At 39.6% G+C, this 21,007-nt stretch overlaps 1 protein-coding gene and 1 pseudogene across 2 annotated transcripts; one reads left to right on the top strand and one right to left on the bottom strand.

The window, feature by feature from the left end:
- Nucleotides 1–5,907: 5,907 nt before the first annotated feature.
- On the top strand, nt 5,908–7,275 carry LOC148917912 (uncharacterized). Its single transcript, XM_089050906.1, has 2 exons — nt 5,908–6,136; nt 6,226–7,275. The coding sequence occupies exons 1-2, from the start codon at nt 5,987–5,989 to the stop codon at nt 7,033–7,035; spliced, it is 960 nt and encodes a 319-aa protein (XP_088907032.1). The 5' UTR covers nt 5,908–5,986; the 3' UTR covers nt 7,036–7,275.
- An 8,297-nt stretch (nt 7,276–15,572) lies between these two features.
- LOC103329079 (LRR receptor-like serine/threonine-protein kinase IOS1) lies at nt 15,573–20,747 on the bottom strand (annotated as a pseudogene). Its single transcript, XR_016126107.1, has 14 exons — nt 20,641–20,747; nt 20,495–20,533; nt 20,304–20,406; nt 19,329–19,807; nt 19,065–19,203; nt 18,900–18,971; nt 18,695–18,793; nt 18,367–18,447; nt 17,454–17,614; nt 17,120–17,345; nt 16,897–17,023; nt 16,733–16,789; nt 16,441–16,630; nt 15,573–16,244 (listed from the first exon to the last, which is right to left on the bottom strand). The product of XR_016126107.1 is annotated as an LRR receptor-like serine/threonine-protein kinase IOS1 (transcript).
- Between the last annotated feature and the right edge of the window lie 260 nt (nt 20,748–21,007).

Genomic DNA, 21,007 nt, shown 5'->3' with positions numbered 1-21,007 from the left:
CAAGAACTTCTCCAAAATCAGTCGTCCCTTGTGCAACCTGCTCGCCAAAGACGCCATTTTTGAGTTTGATGATTCATGTTTACTTGCTTTTAACAATTTAAAAAAGCTTCTTACTTCTGCTCCTATTATCACAGCTCCAGATTGGAGTTTCCCTTTTGAACTGATGTGTGATGCTTCTGACTATGCAATAGGTGCTGTTCTTGGTCAACGAAAGGAAAAGCTTTTACACGTGATTCATTATGCAAGTAGAACATTGAATGATGCACAACTCAATTACTCAACCACTGAGAAGGAATTGCTTGCCATAATCTTTGCTTTGGAGAAGTTTAGATCTTATCTTGTTGGATCTAAAGTCATAGTGTATTCTGACCATGCTGCTCTGAAGTACCTAATGACAAAGAAGGATGCCAAACCCAGACTCATTCGATGGATTTTGTTGCTACAAGAGTTTGACTTAGAGATTCGAGACAAGAAAGGCTCCGAAAATGTGGTAGCAGATCACTTGTCAAGGCTCACACCGAGCCACAAAGAGGAAGTGTTGCCCCTGAATGAGTCATTTCCGGATGAACAACTATTTTCTGTACAGCATGGAGTCCCCTCGTATGCAGACATTGTGAATTATTTGGTTAGTGGAATTATTCCAGCTGATTCTAACTCTCAGCAAAAGAAGAAGTTCCTGTCCATGGTCAAATTTTATTTTTGGGATGAACCATACTTGTATAAGCATTGCCCTGATCAAATTATCCGAAGATGTTTACCGGAGAATGAGCAACAGAGCATTCTGAATTTTTCTCATAGTTATGCATGTGGTGGACATTTTGGTCCCAAACGGACAGCTGATAAAATTTTGCAAAGTGGTTTCTTTTGGCCAACTTTGTTTAAGGATGCCTACAAGTATTGTGCAGCTTGTGATCGATGTCAAAGAGTTGGTAATATTTCCAAAAAGAATGAGATGCCACTTCAAAGTATTCTTGTGGTTGAACTCTTTGATGTCTGGGGTATTGACTTTATGGGCCCTTTTCCGTCATCCTGTAGCAACAAATATATATTAGTGGCTGTAGATTATGTGTCAAAATGGGTTGAAGCTATGGCGTGTCCCACTGCTGATGCTGCTGTTGTTATGCGTTTTCTAAAAGGATTCATCTTCTCACGGTTTGGCATTCCAAGAGTGATCATCAGTGATGGAGGGAAGCACTTCATCAACAGAGCATTTGACAAGCTTATGGCTAAATATCATATCCATCATAGAGTCTCTACACCTTATCATCCTCAGACCAGTGGCCAAGTTGAGGTTTCTAATAGAGAAATCAAGAGAATCTTAGAGAAAACAGTCAGTGCTTCAAGGAAGGATTGGTCTCTGCAGCTAAACGATGCATTGTGGGCTTATCGGACAGCTTACAAAACACCTATAGGCATGTCACCATTTCGATTGGTGTATGGGAAAGCATGCCACTTGCCTATGGAGTTGGAACATAAAGCATATTGGGCTATCAAGAAGCTCAATTTTGACATACAGGCTGCTGGTGTGAAACGGAAGCTACAACTTAATGAACTCGAGGAGCTAAGACATGAGGCTTATGAGAATGCAAGGATATATAAAGAAAAGACCAAAAAGTTGCATGATCAAGCTATTTCCAGGAAGACATTCGTGACGGGAGAGAAAGTGTTACTTTATAACTCCAAACTTCGACTCTTTCCAGGCAAATTGCGTTCAAGATGGACAGGCCCCTTCCTCGTCACTCAAGTTTCTCCTCATGGTGCTGTAGAGATTCAGAATATGTCAACTGGGACCCAATTCAAAGTGAATGGTCATCGCCTCAAGCATTATCTAGAATCTCACTTTGATCCTCAAGAGGTGGTGTCATTCTTTGACACCATTCCATCACCATGTTCCTGAGCACCATTCTTAAGTCCAGCTAATGACTTAAAACAAGCGCTTCTTGGGAGGCAACCCAAGTTTTCTTACTTTTCCTTGTTAATTTGTTGTTTTTGCTTCTTTTGCTGTCTTTTTGGTTTCCTTAGCAATTTGATTATTTTGTTTGTGTGTAGGAACAAGTCGAACACATCCCAGCATGTTTAAGGAGTCTTTTTCAATGTGTTGGCACTCCTCATTTGGACCGCAAAGCAAGGGAAGGCAACAAGTTGCAGTTCAAGACTCCACAACCTGTAGTTATAAGTATTTTCCAGGTTTCAATGCCCAGATTTTGATCCAATGCTCCCAAGGCTGCAAACTAGTTTTTGTGGGTGTCCATACACCTAGGCTAACTTCAGGGAGTAGGATTCACGGCTTGAAAGCCAAGCCATAAGGCCTTTGTGCACAAGGATACCAAACAGCTCACATATGCCTTTTTGTTGGGGTTGCAATTGCCAAGAGTTGAAATCATGCAAGAGGAAAGGTTATTTTGGTTGATGTTTTTGTTGGAGAAGTTGAGAAGTTTTCCTATGCACAATATCATTTTCTTAGTTCTTCCGCACCAAGGAGTGGCCCCCGCAAGTGACATATGGTCTCAACAAGATGTTCTGGATGCTGGTTTGGTTTGGAGAACTTTATTGTTCAATTTTGCCTTTTGGCACAATTATGGTCATTTTTGGATTCTCCTCATAATTTTCACTATGGAGTGTTTCACATGAATTCAAGGTTTCAGACATGTTGCAAATGGTTATGGTGATGATTTGGACTAAGTTTGGGGGTCCCTGTATGGCCTACATTGTGTTTTAGGTGGATTGGAAGTTCAAAAATGAGCCAAAATACCAAAACTGATACTGCTGCATTTTCTTGCTGTTCATCGGATTTTTCGTCACTAAAACCCCTTTTGCGAGGGGTGTTCATCGGATTTTTTGTCGACAAAAGGTTCCTGACAACCCTTAGTGACGGTTTTCTGCAGAAAAACCGTCGCTAAAGGTCATTTTTCCAGATTTTTGCTGCTGTTGCTGTCCTCAAAAGCTGCTGCTTCACACTAGTTTGGGGGTGGTTTGCCTCTCACACTAGAGCCTCATGCCTCACCATAAACCGGGGAAGTCCTCTTCTTTTACTTGTTTCTCTTATTGATTGATTTACTTTTTTTTTTTTTTCTTTTCTATATGCTTCCATCCTTAACTATGCATTGCATGTTTTATTTTCTTAACATTGAGGACAATGTTTAGTTCTAGTTTGGGGGTGGGAAACTTTGTTTAGGTTGTTTTCTTTTAGTAAAATTTTTATTATAAACAAATAAAATTAAAAAAAAAATTTATTTTAAAATATAAAAAATATATATATATATATATATATGTTATTCTTAGTCCGTTTTTGTTCTTGTGAATTGTGGACAATTCAAAGTATAGTGAAATTTCAATTTTGAATTTGATATTCATAGGTGAGTTTAAAGGTTTGAACATGCTTCCATTATGAAATCTAGGATGAAATTTGCAATCACAGTTATTTACTTTGGATTAGTGGATTAGTCATATGCTTCACCTTGAGACTTTCACATACACGCCAACATTCTTGCAGGGAGTTAAACGAGTTTTGAGTATGCTCATCCTTTTCTTTTATAAAATATAGGACTAGTTAGCATTTAACTAAAAGAAAAAGGTATAACATATTGAAAGTGACCAAAGAAGTCACAACCCTATGCAAAAGCAAAGTACAATTCAATGAAGCTAGGGTGAAAATTGAAGTGAGCTAAAAGCTAAAAGTCGGAATTACATACAAGCCTTTTCAACTCGAGTGAGTAAGTCCTTCGGGATGTCTTCACATTTAGTGCCCTAAAGTCATTTGATTTGGGAGTCACTGACCTAAAGCTCGTTACATGGGTTGATTAGAAAGCTTGTTCGAAAAAAAAAAAAAAAAAAAAACCTTTGCTAGTTGTTTGCTAGGTAGTCCGTATTTTATAGCATAAGAGGTGCTGCATACTTGAGATTGGTTTAATTTTCTGCGTTTGTGTTGGCCTCACACTACACCAAGAATAGCATGTGAGTTCTTTACTAATCTTTTGTAAATCTCTTTGATTGTATGAATTAATTGTTTAAAATTTTGGAAGTTTGTTCTTTCTTTTAAACCTTTCTATGAGTTGAGAATTCTGATTGGTGTTCCAATGTACTTTTGATTGATTGCAATTGGCGAGGAGAAAAATTGTACTGAGACTAACACCTTTGGTTTGTACGAAGAAGAGTCCTGTCTGTCGTGTGTTTCTGTTTCTTTCTGTTTGTTTTCTTCTTCTTTTTTTTTATTTATTTTTTTTTTATCTCTTTCTTCGTTCTTTATTTATTTATTTTTTATTTTTTGCTCGAGGACTAGCAAAATCCAAGTTTGGGGGTATTTGATGTGTTCATAAATTCACATGATTTTATATCCTTTTTACTTAGTTTTGTGAATTAATTTGGACTAAAGATGCTGAGTTGAGTTATTTCCTGTTTTTCAGCTTATGAGCCACGAAATGAATAAATTCGTCAAATATTCATCATAATAGAGTTCGACATGATTCCAATTGGAGATGGGAGACAGCATCTTGAAGTTTATCCATGAATATTTTCATAATTTTTGAAGGCTGCTAAGGTGCCCATTTTTAATTAGACAATTCAGCATAAATCAATTCCCGGAGAATACTGAGTCAGCAGGGGTATTTTATCTACAACTCACTCATACAACATCGGATTGAGGTACATGATATATGGCTGAAAAGAAGACATCCAGAGCTTTCCAAAGAGTGGTCATACGTAATTTTTGGAGGTCAGAAACGTGTCCAAATCGCATTCGCAATGAGGATCACGTGCAGTTTCCTGGAGGTTTTAGGAAACTTAGTTTTAATTAGCTTTTCTAGTTAGGAACTGACTTGGAAATCAAGTCTTCGTGTAAGGCCACTTGTTTAGGCCCATTCTAACTAGGTTTTAGGTTCTTTTAAGAGGGGAGGTCGTAGAGGCTCAAGGGACCAGAAATTTCAGACTTCAACCGTGGAGCAAGGAAGAGCCACCGTGCCTCTAAACTCTAAGGGTTTTCCTTATCTCTTTCTCCATGTTTTATTTTTGCTTTGTTACCATGATTATGAGTAACTAATTTTCTTTTACTAAGACACAATGTAACCCTTTTCTAATTATTCAAAGCTTAGTTATGTCATGCTATTAGAATTTCCATGTTGTTGAAATTTAATCACTGTGCTTATTTTCCTAACTAATGATCTTGATGCTTAGCTACCATCTAGGTTTTTGGTTAAGTAATTTGATGCATGTTAGGGTATACGCCATGCCTAATATGAGTTTTGCTTTTTATGATTAAATTCATGAATGCGCCTAAGGTAAACACTATACTCTTAGGGGTTTGTGTGATTGTGTGAAGTTCTCATTGAACCTAAGGTCTTTTTATATGTTTATATTTATGCCTCACGCCAAGGATAAATTGCATGTAAGAAGAAGTGGTTAATTGCTGTGAAAAGAATTAGTCATAATTTTGGAGAACTAATCATCAACATAACTTGGGAATTTTGATAGTATGCATGCTAAGGTTTGGATAAGAGGAATTGTGGTGAAATTGTTGTCTTGGTAAGCTTCTTTAAAATCTTTCACAAACTTATTTAGTTCACATTTTTCTTCGTTATCTTGTCTTTTAATTTTCTTGTTTTCAACGTTCTTTCAAAGAAAATCTTTCAAAACCAACTTTCAAAAATCCTCTATTAAGTTTTAGTTGAGTCATTAGTTTTAAGTTTATTAATTAGGGTGTCTAGAGTAATTTAGGATTTAAATTAGTTCATAATTCACAACAACTTGAGAATTTATTCAGTCTCTGTGAGAACGACCTTGTACTTGCCTTGGCTATATTGCATTAACCTTGTGCGCTTGCAAGTTTATTTCTTGAATTTAACTATCTAATTTTCAGGTAGTAAAATTATACATCAATCGTCCTCAGCGCAATCATGATGGAGGTATGAGAAATGAAAAACTTTCTGTTTTTGCCCAAAGCGCACGACCCTTCGGAGATCCTGGACGCGGAGAGTCGTTTTCTAGAAATGACATGGAGGTAGCGCATTGGTTCGTACTGAACAATTGTGATGAGATCATGGGATACTTATATGAGCATGAAGAGATGATGAAGCGAGAACATCCATCACATTTGGTTGCCCAGAAACACCGTGAATTGTTTCCACAATGGTTTTTGGATTCTGTAAGTTATCAGTGTTTGTTATTTGAGAAATATAAATGTTTTTATAAATTTTGTCAGACTAACATATGAATGGTTTTGTATAATATTAGGTGAATAAGTTGAAATCATCGAATTCCCCAACTTACAGTGATGAGTTATATAACTTGGCGTTCGGCCCGATTCGCGCTGAATTGTTCTCGGGTTGTAATGTCAACGGTGTCAAATTTTTGGCCGAAGCACGAGATGACAAGTTGTGTACGCAAAACAGCGGTGTCCATGTCCCAGGTGGAGGCGAAAGTACGGACATTGATTTCTATGGCAAACTCACAACTGTCGTGCAATTGCTTTACAAAGATCGATACCAAGTGATCATGTTTAAGTGTCGATGGTTTGACACCAACCCAAATAGGCCGGGAAGTGTTAAAATCGATCATGGCTTACTATCTGTGAACATGAACAGAACTTGGTATGATGACGACCCTTATATTTTGGCAAACATGGCAACACAAATTGTGTATCTAGATGACCCTAAAGCCGGAAGCGGTTGGAACGTTGTTCAAAAGATGGATCACAGGAACGTGTATGCTATACCAGAACTAGACCCAACTGACAACAACGTCAACAATGTAGCTGACCAACGTTTAGAATCTTCAATGGAAAATGATGCGGAAACACTTCGAGATACTAATGTTATACAAGAGCCATTTCAAATACAAGGAGTGTCTTCAATCGAAATACCGATTCAGTCAATTACAATTGACCTCGGTGATCTTCCGCGATATGATGTTGCAGTTTGCCCGAGCAACGACGATGATGTAGTTATAGAGGAGGCGGAGGAGGAGGAGGAGGAAGAGGATTGGGAGACCGAAAGTGATGATAGCAACGATAACGAAAGTTATTATAGTTCAGATGATGAATGATTAATTTTTTTTGTAATTTTATTATGTTAGTGGACATATTTTGTGTAATGCAAATGTTTTCATATATGTACTTGTTATATCCAAACATTATATATGATACCAAGTGAAACATTATTAAAATAATTGTAGTTATAAACCATTGGTAAATAAATATAGCCAACTAATTTGTATCATAAAGTTTAAATTTATTTTCACAAAAAACTTTTACAAAATGAAAACCATATAACCGAAAAAATGAATACAAAGAACATAAGATTATCAACAATCCTTCCATTCTCAAATCGAAAGAAAATAGAATAAATCATACTTTCATACAATTAATTATATGTAATGATGAATACTTCAGATTAATAATATGTGAATGCAAATAATCTTGCGCGACGAAGGCATAATTGTCGCCCAATTTTTGCGCGACGGATAACGTACACGTCGCGCATACTCTATCATTTGCGCGACAAATAATATCGTCGCGCAAGTGCCTTTAGCGCGACGAACAACAGACCTCGTCGCGCAAACATATACATATATATATATTTCTGAAATATACACACGTATATAGTTGAAATTGACGATCGAAGTAGTTCACTGTATTCACATAGGGTTGAACAGTATAGCTGTAAAAAATCATCAAAACCAGAGTCAAAATAACCGTTAAATCATGACTTTTCGCTTATAACCGTCGAAACGCTTTGTCCCGTTACTTGAGCTCTGAATGTTTTTTTTTTCTCATTTTTGACGTATAAGATCTCGAAGTATAAACAAACATATTTGACGGCTAGATTACTGAAACTAGTTTCCTAGAATACGTATTCCATAAAAACACAATATTCATAAAAACTGAATAATTTCTTTATACATTCCTTCAGTCTAACATAAGATTATGTGATGTCTTGTACTGTAAATATCTGAAATTGAAGATCGAATTACATCTCTGTATTCATATAGGGTCAAGAACCGCAGCTGTAAAAAATTTTCAAGATCGGAGTTAAAATCACCGTTGAATCGGGACAATTTGTTTAGAACCGTCGAAACGTTTTGTCCCGTTACTCAATCTCTGAATGTTCATTCATTATGATTTTTGACGTATACGATCTTGAACTATGAAAAAAGAAGATTGCTGGTTGGATCATTGAAACTAGTTCAGGAGTTCGGGTTTAGGGCTTAGGGTACAGGTTTTAGGGTTTAGGGTACTAGGGTATGGTTTTGCGCGACGAACATAATCCCATTCGTCGCGCAAAATCAATAAAAAATTCCCTCCTCCCGCTCCAACACTTAGTGAATTTTTTTGGCAAAAGCCAGCTTTGCGCGCGATTTAATATATGCCCATTCGTCACGCAAAATCAATAAAAAATTCCCTCCTCCCCGCTCCAACACTTAGTGAAATTTTTTTGGCAAAAGCCAGTTTGCGCGACGAATATGTGCCCATTCGTCGCAAGCAAAATCAATAAAAAATTCCCTCCTCCCGCTCCAACACTTAGTGAAATTTTTTGGCAAAAGCGGTTTGCGACGAATATGTGCCCATTCGTCGCGCAAAATCAATAAAAAAATTTCATCCCTCTCCGCTCCAACACTTGGTTAAATTTTTCTTGGCAAAGCCAGATTGCGCGCGATTTAACCCGTGTCGGTCCCGCGCAAAATTTTTTGGCAAGCTAGCATGCGCGACGAATACGCATTCGTCGCGCAATCTCATTGCATTGATTTTTCCCGTGCAAAGGTCAAATTTTTATAATGTTGCGCGACGAAAAGTTTACATTTGCGTCGCGCAAAGGTTATTTTAATGAACTTTGCGCGACGGATATCTGTATTCGTCGCGCAAAGTCGAATAAGTTTTCTGAAAATCGCGATCTTCTCCTTCTTCCCCAATTTCTCAAACGGAACCCTAAACCTCCATTTCTCTCCGCCGTGACCTCAACCCCTACTCCGCCCCAAATCAGACCCTGCCGCCGCCACCGCCGAACCCAGGAGCTTCTCCGCCGTCGCCGTCCATCCTGCCGCCGTGAATTGCTCCGTTTAGGCCGAATCTTCGCCGCCGTTGTTCTCTCTCCTCCGGGCACCAAATCCGGCAATTGAGGTATGCTTTCTGGGCTATTTTTCATGCTCTAGCTGATGGTTGTGTAGGATTTGATTGATTGTGTGCATAGGGTAGTCAATTTGAAACCCTAGGTTTCGGCCGGTTTTGAAATTGAAATTCCGGCCACTTCCGTCCGTTTTTCGGGGTAGGTCCGAGAACAAAAGTGCCTCCAATTGATGTTTAAAACCTAGGGTAGGAACCTTGCCCCTTAATTTGTAGGATTTCCCGGGGATTGTTATCGCTTAGGGCACCCACGCGCTCCCGGCTCGTGTGGTGGAGCGTGAATCTGTGGCATATGGCATTTTGTCCCGGTGCAAACATTTCGTTGTCACGAGCGCGTAGGTGTGCTCGGATTGGAATTTGGTTATCGTTTGAGTGTCGAACGGTTCGAACCTATTGTGCGATTTTAGGGTTTGATATGTTCGGACCGTTGGATCGAGCTGAAACTCACGTATGTGGTACCATGTATTTATAGGATCGTTTAGGAATCGACGGATCGTGGATTGGAGTCCCGGATACTCCGAAATCGCAAACCCTAGGTCAAACTATGATTTTAATTAGTTAGTTCAATTTTTTCCTGACATTGTATGTGCTACATTGGATTAATGAAATTGTGCAGATGTCAGACTTGATTAGACGTCGTAGGGCGGTGAAGGCTACACCGAGTTCGAGCCCCGGCTCGGCCGGTATCACCGCCTCGCTCCAAAGCGATGGAGCGGGGCTGCGTGCTAGCTGGTCCTGGGGATCCCAGGCGGCTGCATCATCATCTTCTTCGGTGGTGCAGCCTCTTAGCGCTAGGCGGCAACACCGGCCCGCTACCACCACCGACACCACATCCATCTGATTGTATTGGTGCCTCGGGGCACCTACAGTGTAATACCCTTCCCCTTTCATTTTTTTAAACATTTTTTTAATTGGGAATTTTATGGTTCAATTTGATTGTATATGTAACAATATTGTCATATCCCTTTGCAGCCAAGAGGAACACCCGAGGGCCGTGTCGGCGGTGAAGACGGCGAAGGTCACCCGGTGACCAACGATCGTATCAAGCATAGGATATGACGAGCGCCATCGGGCTGCACCGACGGCGGACTTGCATAGCTCCTTGGCCCACGACATTGGGCACGTGCGTTCGGACCCATTGCCCGATGTAATGGAAGTCTTGGAAGGTCATACCTGACGAGATCAAGATGCAAGTTCGCGGCCAGTTGTCGGTATTTTTCCTATCTTTTAATTATTTTTCTTTCAAACTTTATATATTTCTATTACTTAATGTATGTAATCAATTTATTGCAGACGAACTACGACTTAGAGGACATCAACGAGGAGACTTTGGCGTACGTCAACAGACTCTTCGGTGAGAGGTACAAGCAGTGGAAGAGCGACTTGCACCACCATTTCCAGGCGTTTGATGATCCGCAAGTCGCTCTTCAGGAGGGTTGCCCGAAGGAGCTTGAGGGGCGGGAGGATAGTTGGGCGTGGCTCTGCGCTCATTTTCAGGCGCCCGATTATGTGGTATTTTTTTAATAATATTTGTTTAATGTTTATTTTATTTTTTATATCTCATTATTATTTAATTTATTTATAGTTCAATTATTACGTTTTATTTTTTGTATAACAGAATAAAGCCCAAGTGAATAAGGGCAATAGGAAGAAGAAGACTCTTCTTCACCATTCCGGCTCCAGGCCCTTCTCATATAGGATGGATGCACGGCGTCGGGTAAGAATAATATAATTTATATTTAATTTTTAATACGTCATTATTATTAATTTCTTTTGTTCATACTAATATTTTTCTTCTCTTGTTCAATTAAGGGGGGGTCGAAATTCCCAGAGATCGACATCTTTGGTGACGTTTATGTTCGACCTGGGAATGAGTTGGCCGAGTCCCTTCATGTAAGTATTATGTATTTTTAATTCTTATGTTACACTTTCAATTTATATGCATTTTTGAATTTATATTTTATGTAATGTTAAACAGACGACGATGGTGGAGAGGAGCCAGTTGGTTCTTCAAGAGTCCGCCTCCCAACTTCCTCCCGAGACTCCGATCGAGTCTATGGATCCTCCGCATGATGCTGGATTTCAGATTTTGACGCAGACGTTGGATCGGACTCTCGGGAGGAGGCCGGGAACGTATTGTAGGGGATGGGAATGCCCGAGAGGAACCTAGACCGCGGTCATCGTCGCGAGCAAGCGATCGGTGACTGTTTTGACATCGCGGGTTGCCGAGCTTGAGGGTCGGATGTCGGTGATTCTGCAGTCCCTCGCGCGGTCCGGCATTCCAATCCCGAATTTTAGTGCGTCGACCTCCGAGCCCGTCCACCCCGAGCATCCCCAGCACACCACGGCCCCTGCAGACACCCATACCTCCAAGCCGCATGTGGCAGATGACCAAGTAGATTTGGAACATTATTTGATTAGTTTTTTATTTTTATAATTACTTTTACAATTTGTATACATTTATTTTATTTTATATAATAGATGTTTTCTTTACGATTAATTTTTTTTATTGTAATTTCATTTTAATTATAAAAAAACCAAATTTATTTTTTTACAAAATTAAAAATCAAATAATAATAATTTTTTTAATAATATATATTGCTTTTGCGCGACGAAACGTAAATCGTCGCGCAAAAACATTTAAATAACAAATCGACAAATATATTTTAATCTTGCGCGACGAGTAATTTTGTTGCGCAAGATGTGTATGCGCGACGAATAAGATGTCGTCGCGCAAGGTTCATGTAGCTCGCGCGACGGACAATTCCGTCGCCCAGTTTTTTTGCGACGACCGCTGTTTCGTCGCGCAAATATTTGTGCGACGGACAATGAGGTCGTCCCCAAATGTTTTTGAAACGAAGTTGTTATACGTAGCGCAAACTGCGCGACGAATGACATTTGTTCGTCGCGCAAATCCTTTCTTCACGAACTTTGCGCGACGGACTGTGCGCGACGAAACTTCGTCGCGCATAATGATGTGCGACTAAAATCATTTTTGCGCGACGAATATCCTTTCGTCGCGCAAAGACTAAAATGTAGTAGTGTTATTAGCACTAGAATGGTTTGGTATACATATCTTTGCTGCACGCTAGCTAGCTAGTCACTGTCGAAACGTCGAAAAAGTCGTATGTGAAATATATGGGTTAATGACCTAAATGGTCTCTCAACTATCGTACGGTTATCATTTTGGTCCACCAACTAAAATTTTCAATTCAAACATCCTTAAACTTTTTATAATATACCAAAATCGTCCTTCCGTCAAAGTCTGTGTATTATTCCATTAAATCGAGGGACAAAACCGTATTTTTAGGTGAGTATATTTAACGGAATAATACAAAAACTTTGACGGAAGGACAATTTTGGTACATTATAAAAAGTTTAAGGACGTTTGAATTGAAAATTTTAGTTGGTGGACCAAAATGATAATTTCGCGATAGTTGGGGAACCATTTAGGTCATTAACCCGAAATATATTATGCACACAAATTTCCCATTGATATAATATATTAGGCTTCAATCACTGGCCAACTAGAGTGGCTAAATTATAATTAAGTTGATTCTAGAATGAAAGTTCTTATCCCATGATCAATTGTTAATAGCCCATTGATTATTATTAATTTCACCCATTGGACATTTTCCATGAGTAAGACTTGTAACACCTTGACTCCAAATTTATCCCCTGTTTTAAATAATTTGAGCGAAATTATGAATATACCCTGGGGATAGGGGTAATTTGGTTATTTCTTATTCGGAAGGAATTTGGGAATTCCGGCTGTACCGTTGCGTAGAGCACGATGAGATGAGTCCGTAGACACTAAGTGAGCTCGAATCGGAGTTGTAACGAGAGAGTTACGATTGAATGAAACTCAGTGGCACGATCGTAATTATATGGAAAAGGGATTTTTGATAAAAAGTCAGAAATGCCCTCATTTCTCTCTCTCTCTCCCCGACGGCAGCCCCTCCCTCTCTCTCTTTGAAACTCCGGCCACCATCCATGGTAGCGGAAAGGACCAGCTCAGCCCCGCCGTCAAGGCCTAGCCCTTCCCCAACATCGCCCGTCGCTCCAGCTTTCGGAAAACGCGAGTTTCGGGCCGGTTTTCTCTTGAAACTTCACGGCTCTATCTCTCTCTTCCGCCACCGATCCCGACGAGTGAGGTATGGTTTCTCATCTATTTTCCGAGCTCTAGCTTCCTGTTGGGTAGGAATTGATCAATTTGTAGCGTAGGCAACTCGATTTACGAATTGGATTTCGGCCGAATTTCGTGGGGAGATTCCGGCCACTTCTAGTCAGTTTTTGGGGTATGCCCAAGAACAAAAGTGACTCCAAATATAGTGTTTCACCTAGGGTAGGAGTCTTGAGTTGAGATTTGGAGATTTTCCAATGAAGGGTAATCACTTTGGACATCCACGCGCTGCCGGCGCGTGTGGCGGCTCATGGGCATTGTAGCTGGGATCCTCAGGTTGTCACGAGCCCGTAGGTGTGCTTGGATCCCAATTTGGATACCGTTAGAGTCCCAAATGGATATCGCATTTTGCACGTTATTCGGGTTTGCTAGGTTTGGACTGTTGGATGGTCCTGAATTGATAATATGTTAATCTAGACATTCCTAGGATCATATAGGATTCGACGGATCGTAAAACAGAGTCCCTGATACTCCGTGAATGCCAACCCTAGGGCTAGGGTTTCAGTAACCGTCCGATCGTGCAATCGTGAGCGATCCGACCGTCCGATCTGGACCAAACGTGCAAGACATATGTCCTAGGCCTTGTAGAACCTATAGGGACTTTCGGATCAGAATTTGGAGGTCGTGGGCCCTGCGGGCCCATTTGACCAAGGTTGGGTAGTTTGACCTTGGGTTGACCATGAGACTTCCTAGGTAGTGTTACCTTCCTTGGAAGATTTAAATGACCGTAGTGGCAAGTCTTGTTTGAATGTGTGGATTATGTGAATTTAGGATATTATTATATTATTTAAATTGGGGGATTATCGGATGCTATACCAGGGTTGAGGTTTATGAAATGGAGGATTATATATTTATATATATTTATGTGTATATATAAAGGTATAAAAAGAGTTTAGAATTTCAGTTTGAAGTGCTATACGCACAACCCTATGTACCTCCCCGGATATTGATTTCCCTCTGTAAGTACCATCCTGTGATTGTGTGAGGTCGCACATGTCGTAGGAGTAGCCGGCGTGTTGACAGACCCTATACGTGGCCGTGGATGTCCTGGCGTATGGGGGGAGATATGTGATTATGTGAGTTCGCACGTGCCATAGGAGTAGCCGGCGTGTTGACAGACCCCATACATGGCCTTGGATGTCCCGGCATATGGGGAGATATGTGATTGTGTGAGGTCGCACGTGTCGTAGGAGTAGCCGGCGTGTTGACAGACCCCATATGCATCGTTAGTCATAGTACCGGCATATGAGGGGCTATTGTGATATGATGATGAGGTCCCACGTGTCGTAGGTTTATCCGGCGTGCAGACAGGCCTCATACGTGAATTTGGATGTTTCGGCGTATGGGGAGGTTTTGGTGAGTTGTAACTTAAACAAAAAAGGTTTTAGGAAAGAACTACGTGTGGCTTGATCCCTTAGTAGGGTACGTAGGCAGCCTAGGATAGCGCCTAGGTGCAGCCGTGGGCTAAACTTTAGTCTTGTATGTTGAGATTGGGAAAGTTAGTGGTGAGATTTGCTTTCGGCATTCATGAGTGTGTTTGAACTTATTTTTGCCCTGTTTAAGGTATTTTTTTGTTTAAGGAACTTTGTTGGCAGTTCTATTTCGGAATATTTGAAGGCCGGAGGCCAACTAGATGAATTGCATGTTGTTATCTTGGGCATGCTGCCAGTTGAATTATATCAAATGTGTTTTATGCAGGTTGAACATTTGGGGAATGTTCAATTTACAGGGGAGGCTCTGCCGAATTTTAGGCAGAAAAGTCTCGTGCCCTTACTCTTTTAAGAGAAAGAGGATATAGTTTTCAGAAGTGGGCCCGACATCGGGGTGATGTCGGGAATTCCATAGGGTTCGTCTCGGGTTCCGGAAATTCGGGGCGGGTCCTGTCAAGACTGGTGTAATTGTCAACTCTTTTTGTATTAGAAATTTTCTCGCACATCTGAGATTCTCAAACTGATGCTTGGTTTTCAGGTTGTGTAATTGGTGCGGGTAGGGATGTACTTGAATTAGAAACTTAACAAAGAGCCCCATGAGTTTGTCCCAGTAAATCGATCAAGCTTACGAGTGGTTTGAAATGCCTCTAGACATTATTCATAAGGTCTTGATTGAGGATAGTTGCAATTGGAATCACATGTTAAGTTTCCTACTTTTTTCTAGTTTTTAATAAAATTTCCCTCCTACCATTGAGCTTTACAAAAAAATTAAACTTAAAATTAAAACTAGAGAATGTAAACATAAGAATACGCAAGAAAATTGAAAACTCTGGAGACTGGTCCTAATATTTATGGTAATATGACCTTAAGTTAATACAAGAACAGAGCTCAAACGAGAAGCCTAATTCATGGACTTGAATAACATCCGGGAAATATGGAAGATTACAAACTTGGGAGATGAAGCCTAACTTCTGTTATGTGAAGAACTTGTATCAATACTAGAAGTCTAGAACAGAGCCAAAACAAGAGCCCAAATTCATGCTTCTTTTCATGATTAGCTACAGAGGCACAATGGAACTCAAGCAGAAGCATTATGTACTAGTACCAGTATTACCTCACGGAGGGAGTTAGCCTAACGATCGAATTGTCAGCCATTAACTCATTGGAATTATTGAATTCAGTTACACAGCTATGATTTGTTCGAACACATTCTGTTGCCAAACACTCCGTCAAATCCACCACTACTTGGCTCATGCTTGGCCTCTTAATGGCATTTACGGATACACATGCCATTGCTATTTCCACAGCTTTCCAGACAGAGTTGGTATTGAAATTTCCCTCTAACCTAGGATCGACGATGCTGTTAATGTCTCCATTTGCAAGCATGAAACCAACCCATTGACTTATGTGAATTCTCTCATGCGTCCTTTTTAAAACCGGTCTGCTTGTGATAATCTCCAACAGCACAACCCCAAAGCTATAAACGTCACTTTTCTCATTTAACCTGTTTGATAGGTAGAACCTGCAAGCCAAACCATACATGGAACTCATCAGATCACATTTTCTGATGCAAAGGACTTTGCTAAAATGTCCACTTATTTTTACTTTCCTAATTCTTCTTGCTGTTTTAGTTAATTTGTGTTTGCTTCCAAGACTTGTTGTGAATTTAAGTACCAGTAAAGATGATAATGGGAAAATTAAAAGTTTGAAATACTTACTCAGGATCAAGGTAGCCAGGAGTGCCAGCAAGAAGGCTGGATGCACGAGTTCCATCATTTGTAGGGAAATTTCTAGGCAGTCCAAAATCAGATATTTTGGCTTGGAAATTTTCATTCAGCAAGATGTTTGTTGATTTCACATCTCTGTGCATTATAGGCGGCTTACAACCACAATGCAGATACTCCAATCCTGCATTTTAAAATTCTTACATTGCTCACACAAAACTTCAAACAAATAAAAGAGATTCTTGGTAAGAAAAGGATCATGGAAATCATTTTATTAGTTGCAGACCTTGTGCAGCATCTGTCGCTATTCTATCTTCCCAAGTCAAGATACTTGATCTGCTATCTGCACCATAAGAAGAACAGAAGAACAAAGGAGCTCCAATCATACGGTGCTGCAAGAATTAAGTTACAGAGTTCCCAAAAATTTGGAAGTACTACTCGTAGTCAAACCTGAAAGATGGTTCAATGAGTTCCCATTGGCCATATACTCGTAGACAAGCCCTACGTTGGTTTCGTCATTGCATATCCAACAAGGCTTGTCAAGTTTTTATGATGAACTCTCATAAGAAGATTAACCCGAAGTTTAAGAAGCCACAAATAAACACATGTCAATTCATTACATAAGATTGAGCTCAAGACATTGTGTTATTTATTTGATTTGACAAACATTGCCTCTGCACGAAATTGTTGGAACCCTTGAACAGATGATGCTGAAAGCATCTTTATAGCTAATTGAGTATGTTCCATGTAGCCATGATAAACCTTTCCAAATCCACCTTTGCCAAGAACCCTCTCAAAGTTGTTGGTCATCATTAGTATCTCAGAATACGTAAACTGTCTCTTTGTTGAATCTAATGACCCATACTGAGGGCTGGCTTTTTCATCTCTGACATCTCCTCCTAAGAACATGACAAGTTTAATGAGCATGTATCTTATACAACCAAAACCTTCAGTCTTCATCATTTATCGCCGAAAGAAATTACTTTAACAAATATTGGAAGTCTTACCCTCTTGCCTATTCCTTTTTAGGCTCCACCACCAGATAGCTACTGCAACTAACAAGAGGATGGAAATTCCAGCGGTTGGCACTACTATGGGAATAATGAAATTGTGCTTCTTCTTTAATTTGCAAGAACCATTCCCAGATAGATGTGGATTATCGCACAAACTGAGATCAAATGTTTGGAAACTGCAGTTAGATTTGATAAATTCTAATCACTGATTTTATAAAATATAAATGTTATAAAACTCTTAATAATTAGATTCTAAGGAAATACCTGATAATTACATAACTTTGGATTCTAAGGATATTTGAAAATTAAAATAGAAAACACTTATGATATGTTAATAGAAAATTAAAAGGACAATACAAAAGACCCCCCAACTATAAGGTTATTTTCAAGTTTGGGGGGATTTACAAGTACATACTCAAAGTCACGGAAAACCTACAAATTTACCCCTCCGTTACACAAACCGTTAATAAGTCTATTAAATGTTGATGTGTCAACATGGGCCCCATTTTTAATGACATGGAACTCTGGATGGACAAACAAACAATAAAAAGATTCTTTACTTTTTAAAAATTAAAAAGAAAAAAGAAGACAAAAAATATCTTCCTTCCTCCAACCAACGACGCCATCAGCAACCCACCCCTTCCAACCACCATTGAAGCCACCCCGTTGCAAACCCCACCCCCCTCAAACCCCCACTACAGCAACCAAACAGCTTGGGTGGCATTTTTCGTGACTTTGACTATGTACTTGTAAATGTCCCCAAAGGTGTGTATATGAACTTGAACTGACCCTATATATAGTTTGGGGGGTCTTTTTGTAGTTTGTCCAAATTAAAATAGAAAAGACTCAATTTTAGGGTGAGCCAAACACTGAATTTGAAGGGCTTGATTTACTACGAAAGGCATACCTTAATAATAGAACACCATTATTCTTTCTTTCAATCAGTCCTACCGGAACCGAGCCTGTGAATTTGTTTTTCTCCAAGTTTCTGCAAAGATAAAATCTATCACAATGCTTTCTAACAAACTAAGCATTTACAGTACTTTAGACATATAACCAAATAACTTTTTTTTTTTTTTTGGTCTGAATAAGATCTTCATTAACTAAACGCCTAAACAGCGCCAACAAAACACAACAAACAAGACAAAGGCTAAACTAAGCTCCAAACAGAGAGCCGAGACAAATAGCCTAAGTCACAAAAGAGCAAAACTAAATCAACAATAATTTATGAAAACCTCCCTGGAGGACAAGGGAGGCCATCAGATGGTAAAACTCCCTGGAATTTAGACAAAAATTCTGGAATTGGTCCCGTTAAGTTGTTGTTTGATAGATCCCTGAAATCATGAGCAGCTCAATTCATTTAAATTAAACTGATTGTCTACCTTCTCATTACATTGGTAAGTACTCGTTTAGCAAATTCAGTAAGACATATATACTTACGAAGACTGTATCATTGTGAGATTGGATATGGAAGCAGCTATCTGTCCTGTTAAGCCACTCGAGGACAAGTCCCTGATTGTATGTTTTGTAACTTCACTAGTGAACACATGAGGTAGAATTAAATCAAATATCAGGGGAAGTTTGTTTGAGGCCATATATACTTACAAGGATATGATTCTTGGTGACTCAAATTCTTGATAGTTACACTTTACTCCGTGCCAAACGTAATGTTGAGGGGCACATGGATCTCCTTGCCAATTTCTTTTAATATTATAAGTTGACTTGATCGATGCGATTGCATCAACTAATATTTTCACACGCAAACAGAAGATTTCATCAGAAGAATTCATATGTACCCTTCCATACTGGTAAGGTACTAGACGAGAGGAAGCCACTTGTGTAAGGAAGAACTAATTAGTTAGTGGTTACCATCTTTTTGGTTTGTTTCTGCTTCTACGAAGTGTTTAACCATATAAATCTCGAAAGCATTGAGGATAGGTGGAAGGGTAGAGTTCTCAGCCCTGGTAATTGAAAAATTAACATCGTCTCCTTCAGTGCTCCAAGCGTTAGGGCTGTAAATGGTAGTTCTTGACAAGTATTGAGGAGCAAATGGCCCATAACTGAGGCCTCTGTCCCTAAAAACGTATTGCCATCTAGATTGGTTGAGTTGGAGGCTTTCAACTTCTGCGAAGTGCAGGTAACCGTAATATTCAGCATCTTTGTCTAGCAACGAGAGAATAATACTCAAGGAATCACGTGGATTTTTTGGCGTTGAAGCAGTACTCATAACAACAGATGGAAGTTGGTCGTCAGATTCAGGGTTGATGGTGGATGAGGTGTTTAATTGTGTCCAATCATCGAGGTCATTATAGGCATACCAGAATCAATCAAGAATATCGTATGGATACCTAATTAAAGCCAATGTTCCATCAGAATATAATCAAAATTAAAAGTTTCAAAGATTGCGAACACACACACACACACATAACTCATAGTTGTTGAGAGTATTTGTCCTACATTGAAATGTTAAGGGACCGAGCCTTGGTTTATAAGGAGTTCGGCTACTCCTCCCATTGCCAATTGGTTTTGAGGTGGAATCTCAACTTCCTTAAAGGAAAATCAGTTTCTACATGGTATCAGAGCAAGGCTTCATGTGTTGGGCCCAACGGCCACACGTGCTCCCACGTCACCCAATATGTGTTGTTCACGTGTTAGGCTTGAAAGTTCGCCACACGTGCGGGGGTGTGTTGAGAGTATTTGTCCCACATTGAAATGTTAAGGGACCGAGCCTGGGTTTAGAAGGAGTTGGGCTACTCCTCCCATTGCCAATTGGTTTTGGGGTGGAACCTCAACTTCCTTAATGAAAAATCAGTTTCTACAATAGCTAGCTAGGAGATGACTCACCTATATCCTGTCCTATTAGGTGTTTGGCCCGTGTCATATCGGTAGACAAGTGCCAATGACCCCGTTTTCATTTCATAAGATGCATTAGGTAAAGGCCTGAGTTCTAGACAATATTATGGATTTACTTTCACCGGTGTCTATGAAGGTTGCGTCAGAAATGTAGTTAATGCGAGTATTCTTTTCAGAATAACCTGAATCTGTGTGGAGGCCGCAATCTGTGCTAATGAACCCTGAGATATATAAACACATATATGTAAAAAAGAGAGGTATATATCCTAGCTATATACTATGCTAGCAAAATTAACGATTTATATTTTCTTGCTGCTGATATATTTACCTGATTGATCATCTTGGGAATGAACAAGCAGCATCAGATTAAGAGCGAAACCAGCAACCAGAAAGAGGAGTTGCTTGGACGTCCACGACATGACTACAAGGGAAGCAATAAAGACACAAACTTAAGTAAGTGTTTTGTGTTGAATGGATATCCTTTTATATATAAAAATAACATAAGTCAAGCCTACGCTTTTTGTCTCATGTCTCAAAAGTCCATTTTTCAAGTGGTGTAAAAACTTTAGTTAATTTGTGCACGAACACTTGTTTGTAATTTCTTTTGGTTATAATTGGTAGAATTTTTTGTTCTGTGCATAAGTTACCAACTAGGGTTACAGCCAAGTCATGGTTGGTCCGCAATTAGATTAAAA

This window comes from Prunus mume, linkage group LG4 (genome assembly GCF_029339155.1).
Source record: "Prunus mume cultivar Tortuosa linkage group LG4, ASM2933915v1, whole genome shotgun sequence".
Lineage (NCBI taxonomy): Eukaryota > Viridiplantae > Streptophyta > Magnoliopsida > Rosales > Rosaceae > Prunus > Prunus mume.
Note: the sequence above shows the minus strand (reverse complement) of the source record. Positions and strands in the feature narration are given on the sequence as shown.